This window comes from Mytilus galloprovincialis, chromosome 10 (assembly GCF_965363235.1).
Source record: "Mytilus galloprovincialis chromosome 10, xbMytGall1.hap1.1, whole genome shotgun sequence".
NCBI classification, from domain to species: domain Eukaryota; kingdom Metazoa; phylum Mollusca; class Bivalvia; order Mytilida; family Mytilidae; genus Mytilus; species Mytilus galloprovincialis.
Window position 1 is genome coordinate 25,341,922 of NC_134847.1, and position 25,784 is coordinate 25,367,705.

A 25,784-nucleotide genomic window follows, 5' to 3' on the forward strand; every position below is an offset into this window, starting at 1 on the left:
ATAGGACCTGGACGAAATGACATTTGGCGGGAAATTCATTCATCCTCTGCATCAAAGTACTGTACAAGTCTCAAACACAACACACACACGTTTAAATTCACAAATTAAGCACTATACACATCACAAGTACAATATGTAAAATATTCATTAACTGTGCGTATCGAGATCTTTTGTAAATAATGACACAGGCAGTGAATGTTCACAGTTTATTAGCTCAGATTCAAGGTAAAAAGACAAGATACAATGTATGTGTTTTCAAAATTTCACTCAAATAGGTTTATTGTGCAAGCTTATTGTAAACAGTAAACTCTAATACAAATAATTAAAATAGTAATACTGCAATAAATAAAATAGTAATACTGCAACGTAAATGGGTTTTCGTGTGTAAACGTATTTTTCATTCATAATCTGTCTCCTGACATTATACCCTGCTAGCTCAGCGGTTTACGTTACTGGTAGAGAGGGTTCGGCCTGTGCTTTCGCTCCAGGACTTCTGACAGCATACTGACAATACAACGAAACAGTAAATTCAATAAATGACAGGTATGCGAAACCTAAAATATGACCAGTGATGATGATTTGCCAAGCAATGTATTTGCTCATATATACCTTCAATCTTCAATCTTTGTCTTGATGACAGAGTAATCTCTCTTGTGAATTATCCTCTCTTGTAAAATTATTATCACTAATGTAGTTTCTCCTTTGTACTTAGATATTGTAGGTTGCGCTTTAAAAATATTGTAGAATTATATAAATGGGACAAGATCCCTAATGCGCCTTGAAATGAGGAACTCAAAAGTCACGTGTAAACAAAAATTCTCTGTGTAGTGATATTTGACACTTTTCTATGATAAACAAGTGACTGAGCTTAACCATTTGAGTTAATTTAGAAAGTAGGGGAACACAGAATAAATGTGTAAAATCTATGGAGCTATTAAATGTGTTCAAAGTATTAAATTTTCAAAGAACATTTTGTGTTAAAAAGGGGATTATTTACCATGAGGAGCCGCATCACAAAAGGATACTCGGGGTTTGCTAATTTACGGAAAAAGTAATCTCACTTCGTACCCCGAAAATTTAACCACATATGTCAAAATGTCTCAGCTTCGAAACGAGCCATCACACATATCCAAGTTAACGATATATACTGAGCAACAGAAGAAAACGTTACCATTACGGCCTATGGAAAAACTAATGCACATCTGTACCCAATTTAGAAGCTCAATTCCAGAAGTTGTCGGACTGATTTATGGATGATTTCACCTGTACACCACCGAAAATGATGGTTAGTATTTTTTTATTTATACCTAGTTATCATAAATGGTTTAAGATAAATATTATTGATAAAGATCAGCAAAAACTCAAGGAAATTTTCGCTTTTAAAATACATTACTGGCACGGGGCTGAACACTTTTTTTAGGCACAATCATAACTTTGTTTACTTCCGAGAGATCCGAAAGGAATTTGTTTGCTACATTGAAAAGGCAAGAAATAACTTTTAAATATTATTAAATTGTAAGTAAACATGACACAATATAGTCTTTGTTATGTAATTATCACTCTGGTCTACAGGAATACCTGATAATCAAGGGATATAACACACTTCATACGAGTAAAGTGAGATACATCATCGCATGTGCTTTTAACCAATGATTTGACCCCTGGTCAGTAGATATCATATGCATAAAAAACAGAAAAAACATTTACATGCTTTAAGAAAATCATGAATTATTATTTTTAATGCACATGAGCAAAACAAAAGATATTGTCATTTCTCAGCACTGAAAAAGGGGGAGGGTCAAACTTTTTTGAAAACAATATTTCTGCACCTATTCAATTATTAAGCTAGTTAGCTACTACCCATTGCTTCTAATACAAAAGGTTTAAATGAAGGTGGCTAAGCCACAAGGGAGAAGCATTTGTCTTTCTTTGTGATTAAACTTTCAAGAATAAGATTTTTCTCTCTCAATAATACTTATGTATTTAAATCAAATGATAACAAAGCCTTAGTATTTTTTTTGTCTTATTTCAGTTCCAGACGTATCATTATTTTCAACCTGAGATGGCAAACTAGAGGTTTTAAAAAGTCCTGAATAACTGGTAAGCATTTTGTTTTATTAGGCAAGCTCTAAATTGTTTTTTATGATATTTATGCAATTGAAATTACAGTCGGTATGTTAAAAATATGCTAATATGAAAACTGTTGCTATGGTCTTGGTATTAAATGAAAAGGCTTAGTTACAGATCGTTACGACTCAATATTTCGAGTTAAATCTTGCGGCAACTGTTTCTCATGTAACACTGCAAACTATATTTAGCACTACTTTGATCTGTCGTTATTTAATGACGCCATTATACATGTTATGTCACAATGTTTCCGTTAAGACCTCTTGTGGATTTCTCACTGATAAAAGGTTTTCACTGAAATAGATGTAAAAAACATTTTTTTCTCAAATAGAATTATGTGAAAGGACAAGTTTTGAAAATTTGCACTATATTGTACTCTAATTATATGATATGGATGATTTCCAAGTAGTTTAGAGTGGTTTTAACAGTATTAAATACCAGATTTCCACTAGTAAGAATAATTATTTTGGTGTTGTTTTTTTTATACAACCTTCATTTTTGCATAATTTCTCTGTCAAAATGCACTTTAAGGCACAAGAAAATTTTGTAGAATGCTTTAACAGGGTCTGTGTATTGTAATAAGAGGTTATAATCAGAAGTTTTGTCCTTGTTTTGACTAGTGAAGGTATTCTGGAAGAAATTACTTATACATACTCATTGTATTCAAAATAAATGAATATAGCGACGAAAGTGTCATTGCCTTATAGTGCTAAAACAACTTTATTTTTTTTCAGAAATGGACAAAAATACACAGATTTATTCAGAATGTTATACCGATGAAGATCACATAAAAATATTTGGAAAAATCAGAAGTATGGATTTCAATATGGGACAAGATCCCTAATGCGCCTTGAAATGAGGAACTCAAAAGTCACGTGTAAACAAAAATTCTCTGTGTAGTGATATTTGACACTTTTCTATGATAAACAAGTGACTGAGCTTAACCATTTGAGTTAATTTAGAAAGTAGGGGAACACAGAATAAATGTGTAAAATCTATGGAGCTATTAAATGTGTTCAAAGTATTAAATTTTCAAAGAACTTTTTGTGTTAAAAATGGGATTATTTACCATGAGGAGCCGCATCACAAAAGGATACTCGGGGTTTGCTAATTTACGGAAAAAGTAATCTCACTTCGTACTCCGAAAATTTAACCACATATGTCAAAATGTCTCAGCTTCGAAACGAGCCATCACACATATCCAAGTTAACGATATGGACTGAGCAACAGAAGAAAACGTTACCATTACGGCCTATGGAAAAACAAATACGCATCTGTACCCAAATGTATCAAGTGAAAAAAAATGGTTAATTAGGTTATCGGAATGGCATGAAAAATTAAAAAATATTAAAATTAAAAGAAATTTGTATTAAATTAAATTATCCACTAAAACGGTTTGTTTCCTCTATGTACTACGCTAATAGTTAGTTGATTGATATTTTCTGCATTTGGCAAATTGATTGTTAATAAATTGTCTAAATCTGTTGGAATTTGTCCTGTTATGAAGTATATTTGATGAAATAATTTGTCTCTGGCATCTGAATACAGGTCACATTCAAAAAGGTAGTGTTGTACATTTCCTTTTTGTTTGCAGTGATCACAGGTTTCGGAGTTGTGCTGTTTTATTATAAATTGGTATGCATTTAATTTAGAATAACCTGTTCGTAAACTGTTGATTATGTTGTACATTTTTTTTGACGGGAAGTCTTTTTTTACTTTATTTTTAACTTCAGGATGAAATCTGAAATAATGATGTCCAGCATTACTGTTTTCCCATCTGCATTGCCATTTTTTTGTAACAGAATTTCTAGCTGCTTTTTTTACATCTTGTTTTGTAAACACTATGTCATCAACTGCTAGTGATTCTGCTTCTTTAGCAGCTTCTTTTTCCAGGGAGTCTGCCTCATCATTTCCTTTTATGTTGGCATGTCCTGGTGTCCAGTTTAAGTTTATTGAAATTCCATGTTCATTTAAATTTTTTATTTTCCCTTTGATTTCGTTAATGGTTTGATGATAGCTGCCACTTTTCCAATTTTAAGAGTTAAGATACCTAATGCAGTCTGACTGTCCGAAAATAAAGTTAAAGTATCAATTTGATGTTTTGAAAAAGATTCTATGTAATCCAGTACAATTTTTATTGCTATAAGTTCAGCTAGCAAGGTTGATCCTTTGTTAGAGACAGGTCTTTTTAATTTTTCTTTTTGATTATTGATGTAAATTATAGCTCCTGCACCGCAGGGGCCTGGATTTCCGAAACATGACCCATCTGTAAAAGCAACTGCTGTGTTTGGTGTTTGAGATTTGAGTTGTTCAGAGATAATTTGTTTCCCTTCCTCTATTTGGGCTGTTGTTCTTGATTTTGAGCTGCCTATGCTACGCCAGTAGTCAGGGGCTCTAATGACTGATACCAGACCTTGGTATTCATACTGTGGTTTTATCTTGTTTATATCAACCAATTCTGTATCTCTCATGTCTTCTGTTTGTTGATACATTTTTCCTAATGGTGATATAAATTTTTCTGGATTTTCCTCCTCTTTCCAAATTTCAAATTTTCTTTTAATTGGGACATTATTACTGTATGAATTAATTAGGGCCCCGCCGACGGTAGGTCGCCCTATAGTGATCAGTCTGTCCGTCCGTCCGTCCGTCTGTCCGTCCGTCTGTCCGTCCGTAACACTTTCGTGTCCGCTCCATATCTAGAGAACCGTTATGATTTCATACTTAATACTTAACATGATTATTAACCAACACCAGAGGGTGTGTCATGTTATATGTACAACTTCCTAGGTCAAAGGTCAAGGTCAAAAACTTTGGTTTCAGTTGACAACCCCGTGTCCTGTGGTGAAGATCGTGTCCGCTCCATATCTAGATAACCATTATGATTTCAAAGTTTATACTTGACATCCATTTTAACAACCACCAGAGGGTGTGTCATGATGTATGTACAACTTCCTAGGTCAAAGGTCAAGGTCAAAAACTTTGGTTTCGAGTTGACAATCCTGTGTCCTGTGGTGAAGATCGTGTCCGCTCCATATCTAGATAATCGTTATGATTTCAAAGTATATACTTGTCATACATTTTAACCACCACCAGAGGGGGTGTCATGATGTATGTACAACTTCCTAGGTCAAAGGTCAACGTCAAAAAAACTTTGGTTTCAGTTGACAACCCTGTGTTCTGTGGTGAAGATTGTGTCCGCTCTATATCTTGAGAACCGTTATGATTTCAAATATTATACTTGACATCCATTTTAACCAACACCAGAGGGTGTGTCATGATGTATGTACCACTTCCTAGGTCAAAGGTCTGTCTGTCTGTTGGTCTGTCCATCGCTAACAAATTTGATCCACATTATATTTTGAGAGGACAGCTGTTATTATTTCATACTTTATACCTGACAAACATTTTCAACTTAACATATATATTAACCAACACAAGAGAATGTGTCATAATGTATGCATCCTAGGTCTAAGATCAGTCTGTCGGTCTGTCCATCCGTTCGTTGTTCTTAGCAAACTGTGTCCGCTCTACCTCTCGAGAACCATTAATATTTCATACTTTATACTTGGTGGGTCATAATATATTGAAGGCATAATTCTAAAAATATGTGACAAATATCAATTGGGCAGCACCTTTAAACATATTGTTCAAACATCAATCCATATATCCAGAAGTCACCTTAGAGTAGTAAACAATGAGTTCACATCATGCAGTCATATCACTATTATACTATGAAAGTAAGATGAGACTATGTAATAACTTCAAATAATGCTTCATATCAGATTATCCATACAACTTATTTACCCCACGTTATTGACAGCGGGGCCCACAGAGATGGCTCCCATCTCAATGATATCTAGTTTTTCCTAACTCTCTGATGGCCATTTCTTCTCTTCTTAAATCTATTGGTAATGTTCCACTAAGTACTTCTAATGCTTCAAGAGATGATTGAGATGGTAAATCTAAACACAATGCTAACCCTTTTCTTTGTATTTCATTTAACAAATGACCGAAATTCATAAAACAGTTTCATATTTAATAGACAAAGACAATATAAATACATAAGTATCGCGGTATATCCATGTGAAATTATCAATTAAGAATTTCAGTACATTTTCGAACTTCACCTTTTTGGACAAACGATGCGGTGAAAAATACCCATTACAAGTTTACCAATTCAAAGAAGCGTTTGGCCTTAGTGCTATCTAATTGAATAAAATAATATAATAGAATTTTGAGGTGTCCGTTTTCTTAAATATTCAGAGCTGTACACTAGTCCTCTTTAACTAAAATATTATCCAATCAATCAAGTTGTGACGTCAACCTTCCGAGACATAAAAAATATACCCACTGTTTCCCACCGACTTTGTTAGACTAGATCATCAACCTCATTATTCTATGACTAGGGAACAAAAATCGATCCAGTAAAAAAATCATCGTTTCTCTATACCCGTTAATTTTCAATCCAACCAGAGCAATGTTTGAAAACGTTTTTCAATATCATTGACCAGTTCAAGATCCAAAACCAAAACATGCGATAATACAAAATTCTATTTCAGAGTAAGGCAGGAACAATTCCGTAGATTAACGACCGTTACTTCAAAATACCCCTCGGATAAACCATGTCTAAATATCGCTATCAAAATGAACTCCATCTCTTTATAAACCCGAAATCATAAAATATCTAGCTAGTGTACTATTCCCTCTATTTATTCTGGAACGGAAACGTAATTTAATATTTTAGAACTGTTCGACTACGAAACTGAAAAGAAATATATCAAATGTAAAGAAATAAATATTTAAGTCAAACATCGAAATACAAAATAAAATGAAATTTAAAGTACAACTTACCAGTACGAAAGTTTTCTCCAATCTAAAGAAATACTGCCCTGACGAGGTTTAAATATCCAAGTCTGGACATTGAGTTCAAGCACGAGATAAATGATCCCCGCGAAAAAGTGACCGGACAACTATAGTTATATATAGTATCTAAAAATAGAAAAAAGGAATTTACGATGACCCACAAACGTTACAATACTTATATTAGGAGTGTATAAATGCCCTCAATTTACTGTCTTTAAACATTAAATGACAGGAGAAAGATACCAAAGGGACATTCAAACTCACAAGTCGAAAATAAAATGACAGCGTCATGTCTAAAAAAAAACACAAAAAAACTGAAGGACAAACAGACAGACAATAGTACACAAAACATAAGTATAAAGTAAAGGTAGCAATACACAGAAGTTTAATTTCAAATTATGGCCATGGTGGATTTTTTAAATATGAAAGTTTTTGTACAATAAAACAGATTGTTAGTTAGTCAAAGAATATTGTAGACTTCCAAATAGGTTTATATGAATATTTAGATTGTTTTATCATGTTTTATAGGCCATTTTCTCATTGACAATCAGTATTTTCCTATCTGCAGGCCTCGACAATAACGGTTGTTTGATTGTCCGGTACCAGAGGGAAAAAAGGTCGGACAAGTAAAAGCTGTATCAAGCTTGTCCGTCAGGACAAGTACAATTATTCAGCAGAAAATAAATTTAATCCAACTTTGATGAACAAAGTAATTATAAACAAAAAACAAATATTTATTTGACATGTTTCTGCATTCTGTTTATTCAAATGCAAAACCTTTTTCTTCAACATGTTTACTTGCAATCGTTATTTTTTAAACTGGTTCTTTGTCAGGTACTTTTTAACAGGTAAAAGGTATATTCTATTCTGGGAAACCAGTCTTACTGATTCTAATCAATGATGTGCCTTGTAGATAAGGTAACTTTACAGGACAGTTTGTCACCTCGACAGGTTTAGCTCCAAGTTTAATAGACAGTTTTGCTCCGTAGGAGACATATTTAGTAGACATGATTGACAGTTTGGCGAGGCTAGAGACATTTCGGGACCATGACAAATCAGTACCTCATTTTGCTACCTTATTCCGTTCCTTATAACAAATACCATACTGGTAATTTTTTCACACAATTTTTTTTTTATTTACCATAAAATTCACAAAATCATATTTGATCAGAAGTAGAACCAGATGCTCCGCAGGGCGTAGCTTTATACGACCGCAGAGGTTGAACCCTGAACGGTTGGGGCAAGTATGGACACAACATTCAAGCTGGATTCAGCTCTAATTTTGGATTGTGATTAAATAGTTGACACAGCATAGGTTTCTGACACAGAATGAATGTGTTCTAATGAACTTAAAATTTTTGTTTTCTCTTAGAGCAATTCACTATGCTGTTGAATATTAATCCTCTCAAAACAAGAATGTGTCCTCAGTACACGAATGCCCCACTCGCACTATCATTTTTCATGTTCAGTGGACCGTGAAATTGGGGTAAAAACTCTAATTTGGCATTAAAATTAGAAAGATCATATCATAGGGGACATGTGTACTAAGTTTGAAGTCGATTGGACTTAAACTTCATCAAAAACTACCTTGACCAAAAACTTTAACCTGAAGCGGGACAGACGGACGGACGAACGGACGGACGAACGAACGAACAGACGGATGGACGGACGGACGCACAGACCAGAAAACATAATGCCCCTCTACTATCGTAGGTGGGGCATAAAAATGTTTGAAGAAATTTTCTTTTTTATTTATGAAATTTCAAATGAGAAAAATTGAACCCAATTTTTTTAATCACATCCCCCTTTCCCTTATTCCAAAACTAATCTCAATTAAAATTTCTAATGGAGTTTGCAACAATAACTACTCATTTAAATACATCATAAAATATTAAGATGTAAAAAAAACTGCTTGTTATCACTGAATGTTATTTATTATAATTTATCAGTTGGTAGTAAAAAGTGAATATACATTGTATATTGTATATAACAAAGATTTAAGTTGATTCTGGACAAAGAAAGATAACTCCAATTAAAAAAAAATCTTGCTATTGCACAATATTTTGCAATTAGATATTTCTTGCTTACTATTCTGGACAAAGAAAGATAACTCTAATTAAAAAAAAATTTGCTATTTCACAATATTGTGCAATTAGATATTTCTTGCCATTGCGCAATACTGTGCAATTGAAAAGACTTGCTATTGCACAATACTTAATATAATAATTTTAGATCCTGATTTGGACCAACTTGAAAACTGGGCCCATAATAAAAAATCTAAGTACATTTTTGGATTCAGCATATCAAAGAACCCCAAGATTTCAATTTTTGTTGAAATCAGACTAAGTTTAATTTTGGACCCTTTGGACTTTAGTGTAGACCAATTTGAAAACAGGACCAAAAATGAAGAATCTACATACACAGTTAGATTTGGTATATCAAAGAACCCCATTTATTCAATTTTTTATGAAATCAAACAAAGTTTAATTTTGGACCCCGATTTGGACCAACTTGAAATCTGGGCCAATAATCAAGAATCTAAGTACATTTTTAGATTCAGCATATCAAAGAACCTAACTGATTCATTTTTTGTCAAAATCAAACTAAGTTTAATTTTGGACCCTTTGGACCTTAATGTAGACCAATTTGAAAACGGGACCAAAAGTTAAGAATCTACATACACAGTCATGACAGTTAGATTCGGCATATCAAAGAACCCCAATTATTCAATTTTGATGAAATCAAACAAAGTTTAATTTTGGACCCTTTGGGCCCCTTATTCTGTTGGGACCAAAACTCCCAAAATCAATACCAACCTTCCTTTTATGGTCATAAACCTTGTGTTTAAATTTCATAGATTTCTATTTACTTATACTAACGTTATGGTGCGAAAACCAAGAAAAATGCTTATTTGGGTCCCTTTTTGGCCCCTAATTCCTAAACTGTTGGGACCTAAACTCCCAAAATCAATACCAACCTTCCTTTTGTGGTCATAAACATTGTGTTTAAATTTCATTGATTTCTATTTACTTAAACTAAAGTTATTGTGCGAAAACCAAGAATAATGCTTATTTGGGCCCTTTTTTGGCCCCTAATTCCTAAACTGTTGAAACCTAAACTCCCAAAATCAATCCCAACCGTTCTTTTGTGGTCATAAACCTTGTGTCAAAATTTCATAGATTTCTATTAACTTAAACTAAAGTTATAGTGCTAAAACCAAGAAAATGCTTATTTGGGCCCTTTTTGGCCCCTAATTCCTAAAATGTTGGGACCAAAACTCCCAAAATCAATACCAACCTTCCTTTTGTGGTCATAAACCTTGTGTTAAAATTTCATAGATTTCCATTCACTTTTACTAAAGTTAGAGTGCGAAAACTAAAAGTATTCGGACGCCGGACGACGACGACGACGCCGACGCCAACGTGATAGCAATATACGACGAAAAATTTTTCAAATTTTGCGGTCGTATAAAAAACAATACTGACAATATGGTGACCTATAGTTGTTAATCTCTGTGTAATTTGGTCTCTTGCAGAGAGTTGTCTCATTGGCAATCAAACTTTATCTTCTTTTTATTGATTGCATTTCAATAAACTTTTTTCAAATTAAAAAAAAAACCAGGATACTAATCCAATGAGTGTACAGGCCTATCAGATGGTGCCTCATGTTTAAAGTCTGATGAGACTGGCATTGATGAAAAACTAAAACCTAAGTCCTGTGATGTCATGACTAGATTCAGTTGTACTTGACTCATATTTTTTAAAAGTATTTCAAATCAAAAGAAATACATCAAATCCTGCCTATTGTTTAAATTCATTTTATTCCTTTAATCAACTAAAAATGTAAAAAGGTTATTTTTAATAGAAATTTTTTGGACAAGTAACAATTTCATTCGGACAAGTAAATTTTGGTATTTACTAAGTGTCCTACAGGACAAGTTGAAAAAAAAAGTTATTGTAGATGTCTGAACTATACAGCCCATAGGTCTAGAAATTATTGTAGTGTTTTTCAACAAAGATTTATCACTCAAATTTTCAATTCAATTTTATGGAAAAACGAGCAGAAATGCATATGAATTTTTTTGGACCACTTGATAGATAAATGTCTATGGTTTCAGGAAAGGTATAACTCTAACTGATTGACATTCAGTAATAATAGTCTTTAAGACCCTGGCATAGATGACTTTCGATTCTTACACTTTCCAGTACTTTTCCTACGTCACTTACATGTAGTCTCTATAAGATGAACTCATTTTTTATTGTACGATGTGTACAGGATTGACCTTAGATTAAGCATTTTAACTTTAAAAAACAACTGAAAATTGCTATATAATTTAATTCAGCAGTCTAAAAAAAGCTTTTCAAAATACCAAAAACAAAGTTTGCTGACAATTTTACAGGTCATTACTTGTTCTTATAAGAACATAAAACATGTAAAATAGTTAAAAATTCTTCACAGCTAAATGTGTAGTTAAATGATATTATTATTATATTTTTTTTTTAGCTCTTTTGAAGGAAATTTGTAGAGATGAATGCAGTGAGAATAGCCAGTTTCATAACTATGCTGAGACAGCTATTGGTATTGCTGAAAAAATTCATGATGTGGATTCAGCCGTACTTAAATCCATGAAAGCCGATTCAATGGTTAGTGACCACTTTAAATGCTGCAGTTATTGATGGTTTTTATTAACCCAGAAAAAAAATTCCTGGAGTCACTTTAATTGTCCCTATGTAAGAAATAGTTTCCCTGTGATAACTTGAGATTTTGGTGCTTATAAATGGGAATAATACCATAGCTGCAAACCTTTGTTTAAATTATGTTGTGCCAAAATACTTGTAAATTCATGGCTGGTCTTTTTGCCCTTAAAATCAGGCTATTTTATTATATTTACAATGCATGTTTAATTTTGGTAAATTTACACTTCATAGCTTGATGCAATATTTATGTTCATGACAAATACAATCATGACAATTGACAATATGGATTCAGTATAATATTTTTTAAAAATTTTATTCTACAGATATGGAACTTTAAACTTTAGATTATATGTCAAACATGGGTGCATTATCATGATTATGCACTGACTGGGCAGTTAGTTTTATTTTTCTGAAATTTTTTACACTTTGTTACCAGACTATAAGGTTAGGGATTGGTTCATTTACAAAAACTATATGGTGACCTGTAGTTGTTTACATCTTTATAAAAATGTGGTATGAGTGCTAACGAGACAATATTCCATCTTGTCACAATGTATAAAAAGTTAACAATTATAGGTCAAAGTAGTCTTCAACACTTGTCTAAGTCTTTTGGAATAGAAGTATTCAAATAAGCAATCATACATTTGTGCATTTAAGAAATTATTTTGGCTAAATGTATTTTACTAGTTTTTTTCTATAAATAAATCCTAATTTTTTTTGACATTCTTTATATTTAAACAGATACTGGTCTAACATGGAAACTACAGGTTTTATTTTATTTTTTCAGTTAGAAAATGCTGCTGTCAATTTATGGAACTTTGCAGTTGGTTTAAAAACAAAAGGAACACTGTCAGGCCTATCTAATGCAAAATGTAAGGTTGAAATCTATCATGGTTGATATCTGTTGCTATGGGTATAATTTTAGTAGAATTTATTGTCTAGGCTTAGTAAAGAATGTGTTGCCACTGACAAACTGAAAAAGGGATAGTTACTGTCCATAAGGGACGACATCAAAAGATGGATGCAGGATAAAAAACTTAAATCAGATGTTGTTGTTTGTTTTTTTTTTGGGGGGGGGGGGTCAACATTGCTGCAAGTTTTGTTAATCCAATATCGATTTTACATATATCCCTATTGGTCAATCAATTTTTCCCAAACTAAGTTAAGAGGGGGGGGGGGGGGGGGGGGTCAGTGAAAAAACTGTGAATTAAGTTTTTTATCCTACATTGAACTTTTGATGTCGACCCTAAGGGATGAAGGGTAACAGGATTATTAGGCAAAATTTTCTAACTTTTTATTTGAACTGAAACATTGTTTTTGTAGAAGATGTATTTAAATTGAAGTTTTTAAATCAATTACTATAAACCATTTTATTTTATGTGGATATTTATTTTGTGTTTAGCCTCTGGCCTTACTAACCTATTTCACAACAATTTAATTTTACAATTTTCAAATTTGTTAGATGTAGATATGTAAGGAAATTTCCCACTTTTACATGTTCAAAAGCAGTTTATTTGTGTCATTTCACTACTGGGAAAACGTGGAAAAAATTAAACGCTCCCAAAAATTAGTTACAGGACAAACATGTTAGTCACTACAACTTAGCAAATAATAAATCAGTATCAACAAAAGTATGGTAGAATGTGTTGAATGTTTAATTATGGAGCTTAGATTCCTTAATTTTCAAACTCTTGGTTTTTGATGAACCTGATAACTTATATAAGAAAGGTGCACAGGAACTAATACCAATTTATTTTTAATGTTACTTAATGTTCCTTTCTACCATTGTTAATAATATCTATCAAGTACTGACTGTCTACATTTTTATTACAGTAAGATATATATCCTTGCTGCTGGTTGATTCTTATATTGGTGAAGATGCAGATGAGACCATTGTAAAGAAAAAAATTATGGTATAACATGTAGATTCATTTTTTATGAAAAATTATAGAGATTCACATGAAATTAAGATATATATATATTTCCTTGATATAAAATAGAAAAGGTACTGGTACTGGTTATCAGGTTATCTGCTTTTAGTTTTATTTAAAAAAAATGGCTAGGATATTTTAGGCTTAAATTAAAATATTGTTTGTTTGCCCTTTACCGACCGACCCTATCAATTCGTTCCGCCTGAAAATCTTTTATTTGTATTTACCAGCAAGATTTTATTTTATTTTATTTTTTCGTTCCTACCAAAAATCTTATATTTGTATTTCTCGCTCAAAACTTTTTTACCGGAATCCTCGGGTTTTATCTTTACGTATAAGGTCCAGTCCGTTTGGTATCACCTGAGCGTTTGACATGAACACTTGCATTTGAAGTTTCAAAGCATTTGTTTGAAATCGATGTTGAACGCTTTCTGAAATCATGATATGAAGTACGTTACTCTGTACCTTTAAACTTAAAGAGCAGGGTTCATTTACAAAAAAGTTCGTTTGATACAAAAGTATTTACGTGTGTACAAACTAATTTGTAAACGGACGTTGTATTCTATGTAGGGATGGCCTTTTGTGATCCGCATATCAGAATGATTATGTTAACGATGCCGCTAAATTATTTATATCTGACATGAACCAAAAGTGACAAAACCCTGTAAAGTGGAGAATATCTGGCAGTAAAATCGCCAAGTTTTCCATACAGATCATTTATAAATGTGATGCAAAATACGTGACAATTGAGTTTTAAGTCTTATAGCATTTTTATTGGAAAAAAAGGCACACACGAAATTTGTAACACTCTAGGGACTTTTTCTACTAGTAATTTATATCTGCCCGGACATTATCTTACCAGTACAAAGTTATCTCTTATATATTTTTTTTTCCCAGCGGAAAACTTATTTGCAAAAACAAACGGACAAAAAAATGACATTATGCAGATTTTGTATCTATAAAATAAAATATTTTACCTACCTGCCTACCCATGACAAATAATATACCGAGCCAAGTTATTTTTTTGGGGAAAAAAAAAAAATATTTTACCTACCTACCTACCCTGTTTCAAAACATAGGGTCTGAAAAGGGCAAACAAACAATATTTTAATTTAGGCCTTATTATGTTTTTTTTTTAATGGCAAATGAGATATTAAGCAAACAAGATCCTCAATCTGCCTAGTTTCAAACACAATGCTATAAACCACAACACACACTGTCTGTTTCATGTCCTCAGACACATTTTTATAGCACGAAACATTTTACGTTTACTTTTCTACATTGGCTAGAGGTATAGGGGGAGGGTTGAGATCTCACAAACATGTTTAACCCTTTTTGCGCCTGTCTCAAGTCAGGAGCCTCTGGCCTTTGTTAGTCTTGTATTATTTTAATTTTAGTTTCTTGTGTACAATTTGGAAATTAGTATGGCGTTCATTATCACTGAACTAATATATATTTGTTTAGGGGCCAGCTGAAGGATGCCTTCGGGTGCGGGAATTTCTCGCTACATTGAAGACCTGTTGGTGACCTTCTGCTGTTGTTTTTTTCTATGGTCGGGTTGTTGTCTCTTTGGCACATTCCCCATTTCCATTCTCAATTTTATGATACTTTTCATTTAATAGTTGTTTATACATTATAATTTAATTTTGGATGTAACGCTTCTTCTGATTGGCTGACATTGTTATGTTTATCAGCTCATAGACATAATTTTGTCATGTGACCCTGTGGCCCCATGGATTTTTCTAGCATTCCACAGGGTCCGGTTTTCGGACCCATTCCCAACGACAAAAACCCTACATTTTCCCCAAATTTTGGGAGTAAAATTCCCAAATGATCACAAAATTTATTTTCATCTTTATTATTCATGGCAGAGATGTTTATTTTATGTCAAAAATCGTCAACAAGTAATGTGTAAATCCAAGTTGAAACATATTGAATAACAAACAACATTTGACAAACAATGGCTGCCATAAATAAACAGGAAGTGTGGGAAAATACTAAAACCAGATCAAATCCGGAAACGGACAAGTATATAATTCCGGGTTTGTCAATCAAATACAGTTAATAAAAAATGAAAAGAACCAAACATGTGATAGCTATCATAGCGACACTAAAATTGAAAAGTAAAAGATACATGTATATATAAAAGAAAATAGAAACAGGATATATTTTATACAGAACTCAAAATATTTTAGTTCACAAATTTTCATGTCAAAATAAAAAAAAATAACAATCCTTTAAAAAGTTAGAACTCATTATTTTAATACTCAAATAAACTTTAATGCCATGTTGTTATATTTAAAAACAAATTTAATGATCTAAACACACAAAAACTAACATCTGGTATATTGGTTGTTTTTCCCAATTTCATTGAAAACTGCGCTAAAAAATTCCCAAAACTGGCCAGGGTCCTTTTCCCCAAAATACCCAGATAAACCCCTGGGCCCTGACGTCATCAACGTTTTTTCATGGTTTACTCTTGTTTAAAATGAAATTTAGAATTAAATTATAAGAAATGTCAGACTGTAATATTTTCTCTGTCAATTCGCAATAACAAACTACGCGGGTTATTCAGTGTGCACCACATTTTTGATGTTATTTCTTCATAGACTGAAAAATTATTACAGTCTTTCTTTAAATATTAAAATATTTAATGACACTTTTTTTATATAATTTTCAGATGGGTATCAAAACAGCAAGAGGATGGCTTGGTAGGTTTTATTATATGCAGCTTAAAAATTATAACAGCAGCTATTAAAATAGAAAAAAACAGATATGACTAATGAAAGAAGGAAATATTAAATCCCAACAAAAAGTAACTTATGGTCTTGAAAATATGACATACTTGTTAAAATAGAAAAATTTCAAAATGGTAAAGAATGTGTCATTACAATATTAATGGTATCAAAGGGAATGCACTTTGAAAATGGAGTAACTATCTATAGAAGCACTTTTAGAATTCCGACTTGGAGTTTCATCGGACATAGTGGGATTTGTCACTTGGATACAACCCTTCTTATGATAATACATTAGGTATTTATATTTGGAAATATTGTTTCTTGTTTAAAATATGTTTTTGATTTTTGGGTTAAGATTGCATGAAATGCACTGAAAACCCTATGTTACTGACTTGATATCTAAATCTGCCAGGGCTGAGTATCACTACCTTTTTTTATGCACAAAATATAGTGTATTGATCCTAACATTCTATACATCCTATCCATTTTAATATTTCCAGAAATTTATCGATGTAATATATGCTCAGATATTCAAAACACAAAATGTTGTTACACCTGTTAAGAAAATGACACAACTTTTGCCAGGTGCAGGAATCTAATTATAATATAAAGCACACCAAATGAATGGAAAATAACGCATATTCCTGAATTGGTTCAGGCATTTCCTCATGTAGAAAATGGTGGATTAAACCTGGTTTTATAGCTAGCTAAACCTGACTTTTACATGACTAACATGCCATTTTTATTTAAAATCAAGGTTTGACTTTTAATTTTTTTTATTTTGGATATACAAATGCTGTGCTATTATATGTTTAGATTGAATAACCCTCACATATTGAATGTTGGTGAATTAGAATTCTATTGTTTTTCATTGTAGACGCTGGTAATACTAAGTTAGCTGATATTACATTGCAGATAGCAGATCAGGTATAATATTTGGATTGACTATATTTACTTTGTTAGTTATATTATCATGTTAAAGCTTTGTCTGCACACAATTTGCATTTGAAAGGCTTCCCTCTAATAAAATAAAGAAATATATTCACTGAATTTTTGTTATAACATGTTCAGTTTACAACAGCAGAAACCAGCATACAATGCACATTTACATTAATAAACCCAAATGAGTGTGTTTTATCTGTTACGAGTTGTACATGTGACAACTCTTGTGTACCTATTTACCTGAGTAAAAAAAATATCTTCAAAATAGACAAAAATATTACATATTATAACTAAGATTAATTCATGTGATTGTTGAATTTATTTTCAATTCAATTCAAATCTTTATTGTCATAAAACTACATATTTATAGTTGTGACACAACATACAATATCAATAATATAATGCAATCTGTTCAATATAAACACTAATTCAATTATAAATGTTGATTTTTAACAAAACTTTTAGCATTGTTCTTATTGAAATTTGCATTTTTTTTATTGTTTTCATTTAGTAATAAAAATCATTTATGAAAGCCTTGAATTAAGCATTTGTCAGTTTTAAGTTGTCAAACACGAATTTTTTTTTAAAATAATCAGTTTTCCAACACTTTTTTGTCATTCTTGGAGACATTGATGATCGGTGAACAGTTTTTTTTATGACAGGTTACAGTTAATTTTGAATTTTGTATTGGTCTGATGATTTTGTACAGAGTAATGGTCTTTGGAAAATTCCCTCAGAAATTTCAGTTTTCTACACTTTTTTCATCATGATTGAGATATTGACTTTATATTTGTTTAATAGTTTATACTATGACAAGTTATAGATCAAGTTAGAATTTTGTCTCAATACAATGAATTTTTAACTGGTAGGGAACAATGTAATGCAATGCAGTACTATATATAGATTCAATATGCTTTTATATATACATGTAGTAGAAAATACCTGCAACATCACAGATCCCTGATCAAAAAAGTACCTACGCCTTATTCATGTTATTTTTAGCCTGGATTTTTAGTATTTATATTCTCATCTGATAAAGTTGTGTTGAGTATAAGGTACATAGTTTTCTCTATCAAAATCATTGTTTGAACCTGTCCTGGTTTTCTTAAGTACTACAACCAAAAAATTAGTGTGACAAAGATTGAATTTAGTAGTATTAATCCCTGTATAATGATGAAGTTCGTGACATTATTATTTTTAGTATTTAAGATTTTGCAGGCAGTAAGTCAACTGGGCAATCACGAAAATCAGATATTAGACAATTCAACATCAGCCTACACATTTGGATATATTCTCAAAAATTGGCAATTTCTGTGGAAATAAATTGTTTCAAAGACAAATTTAGGCAGTACAAAAGACAACATTTAGATGTCATTTCACAAATATAACCGAATTTGTATGGTTTCAGAGGAGATGCGGCTCAATGAGATCAGTCTCTTCCTTTAGAAGTTTAGATATTGACAAGGTATCAAAATTTACAACAATGTTTTCATTTTAATCTTTATCTTATATGAACATGATCTGATTGTGCAACTTTATAAAACAATGTTGCTATTTTGTAGTCTGTTAAGTTTTTAAGAAGAATGATTGTGCAGAAAATAAATGCTAATGGTCCCACTGAGGTATTACAGAGACAGAGAATTGAAGCAGAGCAAGATATGTTCAGAATCATCTGTTACAGAGCAGAATCGGTAGGTAATTCAGAAATTTCTTTGTACTTGTAATCTTAATTAATAAATTTCACAAAATATATAAATGGCATTATTAATTGTTGCCATGGACACTTGTAACTTAAAATTGTTTAAATTATCCAGTAAACTGTCACTCTGAGCACCTTTTGTTGATCTTCATGCAACTATTGAATATTCAGTGCTCATATCTTGCCCAAATAATTACCATATTGAACCTATTGAACCTATTTTTTTAAAATCAGTGGTTTCATTTGCAATATCATTAACTAGTTGGAAAACTTTTTAGCAAATGTGTTTATACAAGCAGCTTTCCTTCTCTCTCTGTAGTATACAGCTCAGTACAGATATCAGGAAGCATTAGAGATGACATTTCTGGCTAAAGAAATGCTAGTGAATTTTCCTAAAGAGGTATGTTATTATATTGAGATGTTAAATTTGTATTTATTATTTATGTACATGTTCATGATTGTCTGTATTTTACAGATAAAAAGGCCTTCTGTGACTTTTTTTGCCGAAGATAAAGAATGATTTTTATGGAATTCGAAAGAATATTTCACTCATTACACTACTAGATATAGGAAGATGTGGTGTGAGTGCCAATGAGACAACTCTCCATCCAAATAACAATTTTAAAAAAGTAAACCATTATAGGTCAAAGTACGGCCTTCAACACGGAGCCTTGGCTCACACCGAATAACAAGCTATAAAGGGCCCCAAAATTACTAGTGTAAAACCATTCAAACGGGAAAACCAATGGTCTAATCTATATAAAATAAAAAAAACAAGAAACATGTTACATTACACTACTAACATTGATAAGTTGATTGTATTTCCTAGAGCAATTCAGTAAAATTTCCTTTAGTTGATAATTATTAAAAAGATAAGTATGATTGAATTGCCAATTAGACAACTATTCACAATTAAGAGACCAAATCACACAGAAATTAACAACTATAGGTCACTGTACAGCCTTCAACAATTATCAAAGCCCATACTGCATAGTCTGCTTTAAATGGCAAATGTAAAACAATTCACAGCCTAACAGCCTAATTAATTTATCGGGAAAAAAAAACAGATATTTAACACAGTAACAAATGTTAACCACTGAATTACAGGCTCCTGACTTAAGACTGGTTTCCTTCTACTATACAAACTAAAACTCCTTAGAAGGGTTGAAAACTGGTTTAACACTGCCACTTTGCAACTACAACTCATAGCTTCTAGATATATGGCACCAAGCTTAAGCTAAGTTTAATTAAGCATAGAAATGCCATACTGTTCCTGCAATGATGATTTCCTGTTTTAAAAAATATTATCTTTGTAGGGTGTAATGAATGAATGATAGTTCTTAGAGAATTTTATACATTCCAGTAAACACTTAGATAGATATAGGAAGATGTGTGTCATTGAGACAACTCTCTACGTCCAAGTCACAATTTATAAAAGTAAGGTACAGTCTTCAACACAGAGCCTTGGCTCACACCGAACAGCAAACTATAAAGGGCCCCAAAAAATTACTAGTTTAAGACCGGAAAACCAATGATCTAATCTTTAAAAAAAAAAAACAAGAAACGAAAAATACTTATGAACCACTTCAACAAACAACTACTTTTCATGTTTTTCTAGATAACAAAAAATTGGTACTTCTTCAATATATTTATATTTCCAGGGAGCCTTTTTAGCCATGATGTGCTACAACTTTGGAGTTGATACATATCAGAAGAAAAAGTATGAAGAATGTACCACTTGGTTGAGAGAGAGTTTTGAACTTGGTAAAGGAAGATCACTTATAGGACCTAAGAACCAAGTTTGTATTTGAGAACTAAGTATACTATATTCAGAAATTTTTGCATGCATTTATGATTGCAACTTTTGTACAATGGACAACATCTTGAAATGCATCATACAGATAATGCTTTCAAACTTTTAAAAAATGTTGAGTTTAAATTTTGCAAATCCTTTTCTGCTGCAATTTTGGTAATAGCAAAAACATTGAAATTAATTAACAATAGTTAAATGCTTGCTTATTCTAGTTTCATGTGAATTTTGAGCCCAAACTTTCTCCTAAAATGCTTAAGCATTTGACATTTTCTTTGAACTTAATTTACTGTTAAAGTTTGTACAACAGCTGCCAATTTACAGTTGGTCACTTTGATGAAAATATCACTAATCTGCTTATAATCTTGTCAACTTGGCAGTATAACTTTTGAGGAAAGAAGAGAAAGCCTTAATTAATATTTTGTACGTAAAAAATCAAGAAATAAATAAACAATGATAAGTGCATTTATCATTGAACAATACTTTTTTTAAACAAATTAATCTCAAAATGCTCCTCAATGTATAAATCCCAAACCTGCATTAAACAATTAAATAATTCTATTTACTTTAAGATTTAAAATGCGCCAAAATCCTCCTTTAACCCTTTCACTGATAGCTACCGTGACAGAAGCTACTCTGAGACGATGGTTTCCCTGGCTACTATATGACTCAAGTAGGAGTATCAATAAAAACTTGTCTGTAGTTTTTGTCTTTATTTTATTCACTAACATCATGTACAGTTTTTGTTTATGTTTTGATAAAACTTTTCTTCATAGAAAATAAAAATTTGATAATTTTTTGCTTATTTGAATGAAAATTTCAAAATTCGACTTTTTGGCCCAAATTGTAATTTTTTAACCCAAAACAGCAAAAGGCGGAAAAATTTAATGAGATTTTACGAGATTCCATACACTGAACGATATCTTTTCAAAGTGTTTAAGTACTTAAAAATGTTGTTTATTTAATAAAAAAAAGTATACTAGTCTGGCTTCAAATCTTCCTTATTCCTACAAAAAAAATGTTCTCTGTCAAATTTTGTAAATTCCATAATTTTATCTGATTTTGACACGATTTTCATCAAATGAAAATGGAAGCTCTATGTATACACTTTCATCCGAAAACTCAACATAGAAAGATAACTTGTGTTTGCAATATTTTGAGCGGGAAATGTAAAAGAGGTATTGTGATTCTGCTTCACCGGGACTCATAGTCAGCTGTCTGAAGCCTGAATCCTGGTAAACCAGGATTCGTCGTCGAAAGGGTTAATCCATGTAAACAAGATATTGGGTGAAAACACTTACTTTTTATCTGACAGTATTTAAAGATGAAGTAACACTTTTTACACCCCTCAGCTCCTGGATAAAATAAAACTTTAGCTGAAAAAAAGTTAATACACATTATGACCCAATATTTTTTTACCAAATACATTTTCACTTTATGAAATTGACAGTTATGCCTTTGTTTAATCATTATAACATTTTCATTGTTTAATTTTTACATATTTACTGGGTTCTAAATTTGAAAATAGATGGTAGTAATCTTGTTAAGTTATTAGATATTAAAATGTATCTTTTTAATCTTTTTATTGAATTAAATTTTCACAGAATTTCTACCAAGAACTCTAGTATTCAGATGTTTTCTCCCCAAATCAGTATTTTTAAATTACCAGTTCATTCTTGTGAAACTTGACTTTCAATTATTTATATCTAAGTAAACCCTTGGTTATGTTGATCAATTATTTATATCTAAACCTTTGGTCATGTTCAATTATTTATATCTAAACCCTTGGTTATGTTGTTCAATTATTTATATCTAAACCCTTGGTTATGTTGTTCAATTATTTATATCTAAACCCTTGGTTATGTTGTTCAATTATTTATATCTAAACCCTTGGTTATGTTGTTCAATTATTTATATCTAAACCCTTGGTTATGTTGTTCAATTATTTATATCTAAACCTTTGGTTATGTTGTTTAATTATTTATATCTAAACCCTTGGTTATGTTGTTCAATTATTTATATCTAAACCCTTGGTTATGTTGTTCAATTATTTATATCTAAACCCTTGGTTATGTTGTTTAATTATTTATATCTAAACCCTTGGTTATGTTGTTCAATTATTTATATCTAAACCCTTGGTTATGTTGTTTAATTATTTATATCTAAACCCTTGGTTATGTTGTTCAATTATTTATATCTAAACCCTTGGTTATGTTGTTCAATTATTTATATCTAAACCCTTGGTTATGTTGTTCAATTATTTATATCTAAACCCTTGGTTATGTTGTTTAATTATTTATATCTAAACCCTTGGTTATGTTGTTCAATTATTTATATCTAAACCTTGAGTTATGTTGTTCAATTATTTATATCTAAACCCTTGGTTATGTTGTTCAATTATTTATATCTAAACCTTGAGTTATGTTGTTCAATTATTTATATCTAAACCCATGGTTATGTTGTTCAATTATTTATATCTAAACCCTTTGTTATGTTGTAGGCCAGAACATTGAGATTATTGGCATGTGCTTACTTAGACTTAGGTCCAGCATACTTCCAGAAAGCACAGAATGCCATTACCTTGGCTAATGCTGTAAGTTGCAAGGGATATTCCAAAAAAATATATAGGAGTTTTGAACTTCTTTCTTATCTTTTGTTATCACTGACGAAATGAAATATTCCTACTTGAATTATTAAAAAAATAGAAATGTGGAGTTCTGACACTCCCAGATATTTATTTCTGGAAAGCCCTATCATTCCTATATGGATGATTTCTCATAACATTTTTCATACTTACACATGTACATTTGAAAAATGTCCTATACCACATCTTATTTCTGTTTATGGTTAGTAAATAGCTATTGATAAAGTTTTAAAGAAAAGACAAAAACACAAATACAGCCCATTGTCATGGAAAAGAAGTTTATACTTTAAAATGTTATTTCCAAATAGATAAATTATTCTGGAATACTTTCTCAACTGGAGGAAATATTACAATATTTGTTCCTGATGGAATAAAAGGTCATAGAATATATATTGCAACTGTGATGACAGACGCTGACAGCTAGACATAGGGATTGCTTTTTCAGCGATGGTGACAAGAGTAAAAAATTGTTAAGTTTTCTGCTTAAGTTAGTTTGACAGACCTACTTGTGATAGATCATTGATACCTTTGATATAAAGTTGCATTACTATCAGTACATTTCAGGTTTACCTCTATTTAGAGGTCATTGTCCAGTGATATTATAAATAAGAAGATGTGGTATGAGTGCCGATGAGACAACTCTTACTTGATATTTAACAAGTGAATTACAGGTCGAAGAACAACCTTCAACACTGAGCCTTGTCTTGAATTAAGTAACCATTTTCAATGTTAGGTTTTCTGCTTAAGTTCGATAAGAAATATTTGTGATAAATCAATGATGTTTTGTATGGAGTAGCATTACTATAAAGATATGAGTTTGAAGTATATTTTGAGGCTGTCTTATAGGTCCAGTGACTTTGAATCAATTACTAATTTTCATATATATATTTTGTTGTCTGTGGATTGGTATTAAAAGTCTGTTAGTCTATACAAGTTTCCTTGATCTACTTATTTTTATTATTATGCCCCATTTATGGGCATTATGTTTTCTGGTCTGTTCGTCTGTTGGTTTGTTCGTTCGTTCGTCTGTTTATCTGTCCCACTTCAAGTTAAACCTTTTGGTCGAGATAGTTTTTAATGAAGTTGAAGTCCAATCAACTTTAAACTTAGTATACATGTTCCCTATGACTCCAATTTCAAGGTCCACTGAATATAGAAAAACATATAGTGTGAGTGGTGGCATCTGAGTACTTTGGACACATTCTTGTTGTAATTTCTTTTGAAGGAGTATCCACATCCTGCTGGTCTTTACATAAACCTGAAAATTCTTCTACAGAATGGAGATACTGATGAGATGGTTAACAGAGGTACATATGTAATTACTGGCCTGATTAATGTTTCTATACTGCCTCAACCTAAATATGTAATTACTGGCCTGATTAATGTTCCTATATCTAGACTGCCTCAACCTACGTTTACTGATACACAGGGAACCTCACAAGACAAGAGATAACTAGTCTTAAAAGACAGAAATTGGTTTTAACAGACTGTATTCTTTTTTGCAAGTTGAAAAAGAACCCCTGCAATTTTGAATTAATTAAAGTACTGAAGTACTGAACATTGGATGACAGCAAATTCTTGGGGATGGTCCGACAAGCACTTGTCTTAGAAAAAAAATCACATCTCTATACCTGAAAGTTAGGTTAATGCACAGATATAAAAAAAAAATCTGAGACAAGTTGACTTTTATATTGTAGTGATACAAATCAGTATACCGTCTGGTTTGTTGTCATATTGATATTTGTATATTACAGTAACATGTATATTTTATATATATTTTAATATATGTATATAATTTTTATTCATTTGTATATCATTTTATTCTACTATATTAATATCAGTGCAGTGCAAGTGCATGGTGGACACTTTTCTTTAATAATTCAATTTTTCTAATAGATTGGATTTGAGTAGGCATTCATCTGCCCTTTGGTCGGGATGTTGTCTCTTTGACACATTCCCCATTTCCATTTCAATTTTATTCATATTTTCCCTCAAAATGTTCAATCTTCAATAATTCTGCATTGGAGATTGCAAACGTTCTTGAGATAATTTTTCGACATGCGTAACACAATTTTTGTGTACGTGTGCCTGACTGGTCATCGCGATGAAAAAATGAATAATCATGTAAAATGCTTTCAAGGCATTTTCTTGTATCATAAGAGCTCAATCTCACAACTAAATATTGGAGAGGCAATTTCCTTTAGTAAGCTGTTAACAAAATAAAACACTTGGTTATACAAATATGTTATATAGATGAAACAATTTATCACATTAAACAAGGTCCCATCATTGTGAATACTAGTTTCATGATTTTTCATTCAAGCTTTACATTT

The 25,784-nt window shown here is 31.6% G+C and overlaps 1 protein-coding gene and 1 long non-coding RNA gene across 4 annotated transcripts in view; both read left to right on the forward strand.

Moving 5' to 3' along the window:
• Positions 1 to 37: 37 nt before the first annotated feature.
• Positions 38 to 25,784, forward strand: part of LOC143047250 (testis-expressed protein 11-like) — a 58,001-nt gene continuing 32,254 nt past the window's right edge. Inside the window, exons 1-11 of the mRNA XM_076220265.1 lie at positions 38 to 225; positions 11,494 to 11,633; positions 12,475 to 12,559; positions 13,521 to 13,600; positions 16,299 to 16,329; positions 17,234 to 17,283; positions 18,861 to 18,989; positions 19,317 to 19,397; positions 20,659 to 20,796; positions 23,308 to 23,400; positions 24,677 to 24,758. Coding sequence (XP_076076380.1) covers positions 180 to 225; positions 11,494 to 11,633; positions 12,475 to 12,559; positions 13,521 to 13,600; positions 16,299 to 16,329; positions 17,234 to 17,283; positions 18,861 to 18,989; positions 19,317 to 19,397; positions 20,659 to 20,796; positions 23,308 to 23,400; positions 24,677 to 24,758 — 955 coding nt within the window. The 5' untranslated portion in view covers positions 38 to 179. The remainder of the gene's footprint in view (positions 226 to 11,493; positions 11,634 to 12,474; positions 12,560 to 13,520; positions 13,601 to 16,298; positions 16,330 to 17,233; positions 17,284 to 18,860; positions 18,990 to 19,316; positions 19,398 to 20,658; positions 20,797 to 23,307; positions 23,401 to 24,676; positions 24,759 to 25,784) is intronic.
• On the forward strand, positions 1,135 to 3,071 carry LOC143047249 (uncharacterized). Of its 3 annotated transcripts, none has more exons than XR_012969465.1 (3): positions 1,135 to 1,285; positions 2,033 to 2,100; positions 2,862 to 3,071. It is a non-coding gene; the product is annotated as an uncharacterized LOC143047249 (long non-coding RNA). The 3 variants fall into 3 exon arrangements; XR_012969467.1 differs by having other exon boundaries at positions 1,192 to 1,484; XR_012969466.1 differs by having other exon boundaries at positions 1,193 to 1,515.